General features: G+C 66.7%; 1 protein-coding gene across 1 annotated transcript; it reads right to left on the bottom strand.

Annotated features, from left to right (window-relative positions):
- Nucleotides 1-124: 124 nt before the first annotated feature.
- MNEG_16643 (hypothetical protein) lies at nt 125-289 on the bottom strand (the record flags this gene model as incomplete). The annotated part of the gene is made up of 1 exon (XM_014034887.1): nt 125-289. A coding segment is annotated over one exon (165 nt), but the record flags the coding sequence as incomplete, so codon positions are not given.
- Between the last annotated feature and the right edge of the window lie 1,551 nt (nt 290-1,840).

Genomic DNA, 1,840 nt, shown 5'->3' with positions numbered 1-1,840 from the left:
GCCCCCGCCCCCGCCGCCGCCGCCGCCGCCGCCGCCGCCGCCGCCGCCGCAGTCGGGGCCCGGAGGGGTGGGGCCGCCGCCGCGGGGGGCGTCCGGGCTGATGAGGTGATGGAACAGCAGAACGTCAACACGCCTGAGCATCTCCAGCAGCACCTGTCATGGGACCAGGGGAAGAAGGGGAGGGGCGGGGTGCGAGGCCGATCACGCACCCCGCCGCGGTGGGAGGGTGGGGTGTGGTCAAGAGCGAGAGCTGAGCCTCAATCGCTTGCACAAACAGGAAAACGCGCGGCTGCAGGCATGCAAGCTGAGCGGGGCGGGGCCCACATGTCAGGTTTTGGGGTTCGAGGTTGAGTCTGCGCCTGGACGCAGCGATGTGCTGCTGCAGCATGTGCGCCAGGCGCAACCGCCATTCCCCACCCGCAGCGCTGTGCAGCGGGGGCCTCATCAGCCACTCCCCCCAGCGGTGGCCGGCGTCTTGCCAGACCCACCTGCTGCCTGAGCATGCGCACGTGACCCTCCCGCCCGAGGCCCCGCAGCTGCGCGTCAGCTGCCTCCAAGGCCTCGATCCACCGCCGCAGCGCGCCCTCGTGCGCGCCGCGCTTGCTGCAGCCGCCGGGGCCGCCCAGCGGCGCGCGGGCGCGGGCCAGCGCGGCCTGCCAGGAGAGGCAAATGCGCAAGCGGAAGCATGGGGAGGGTCAGTGTTTGGAGCACTCTGAAGGGATTGTCGAAGGTCCCGTGTTCCTCCACGAACCACCCCTTGCAAAGCTCCTGATTTGGCAAGCCGTCCGCGCTGTACATGCACTGGACGCATGCAAGAGCGGAACCTCGCCGACAGGAGCAGTATGGACCCCCGCGCGTCGGTGCGTGTGTGGTATGTGGTGTGTGTGTGTGTGTGTGTGTGTGTGTGTGTGTGTGTGTGTTTGTGTGAGTCAAGTCAAACTGGACGACATACCTTTGGGATGAGTGTGTGCGTCCACACGTACGACACGAGCTCGTCGAATATGAACTTCTCCTGGCCCAGCAGCCGCGGGACAAACGTCTGAGGGCAGCGGGGCGTGGGGGTCGGGCGCGAGCACTTGGGTGCCAGTGCGGGATCTGGATTGCAAAGCGGGCGGCGTGCCTGGGGCGGGGTCTGGCGGCGATGGAGCCGGCGGATTCGTAAGGCACGTAGATTTTGTGGTCCCTGGGTGAAGCTGGTGCAGCGTCATTTCGCGGAACGCACCTGGGGCGCCCAGTGCAGCTCGGCGCGCCCCCCGTCCTGACGTTGGAGCGAAGCGGCGCGGGTGTGTGTGTTGAGCAGCGCGTTGCTATGCACTCACGCAGCGACACACGACACCCTCTTCAGAGGCCGAGTCTTCCCTTGATCTTGAGCTAGTGCACTATATTCCCTGGGAGCTGTGCGTGGGATTAGATCAGATCAGATCATCAGCAACTAACCTCGTCATGCGGCATGACGAGGTTGAGCGACTGCAGGAACCCGCGCATGTGGCAGGCGTTGGTCCACCAGAACGCCAGCTGCTGCACGTCTGAGCGGTTGGCAACCACCGCTGACTGTATGTGCCTCAGCACACAGTGCCCGAAAGGTACGCCGTCCTGTGTGATGTGCACAGAGATGGTCCAAAAGCATGCGTGTGTATCACTTGAGAGCGTCCGAGGCAGCGTTGCTGCAAGGGCAATGGCGCCCGTCGCAGCTGCTGCCCCCAGATCGATGGTCCGCGTGTGCTGCCCGCGCAGGTGCATGCGACGCGGCACCTGCAGGGGGTGGGGAGGGGAACCGCGGGCGCCAGCCGCCCACCTCGCGCCCGAGGCAGACGAGCGTGCGCGATATGCGCCGCGCGGG

This window comes from Monoraphidium neglectum, assembly GCF_000611645.1.
Source record: "Monoraphidium neglectum strain SAG 48.87 unplaced genomic scaffold scaffold06623, whole genome shotgun sequence".
Taxonomy (NCBI): Eukaryota; Viridiplantae; Chlorophyta; class Chlorophyceae; order Sphaeropleales; family Selenastraceae; genus Monoraphidium; species Monoraphidium neglectum.
The sequence above is the reverse complement of the archived record's forward strand: the minus strand, read 5'-3'. Positions and strand labels throughout refer to the sequence as shown.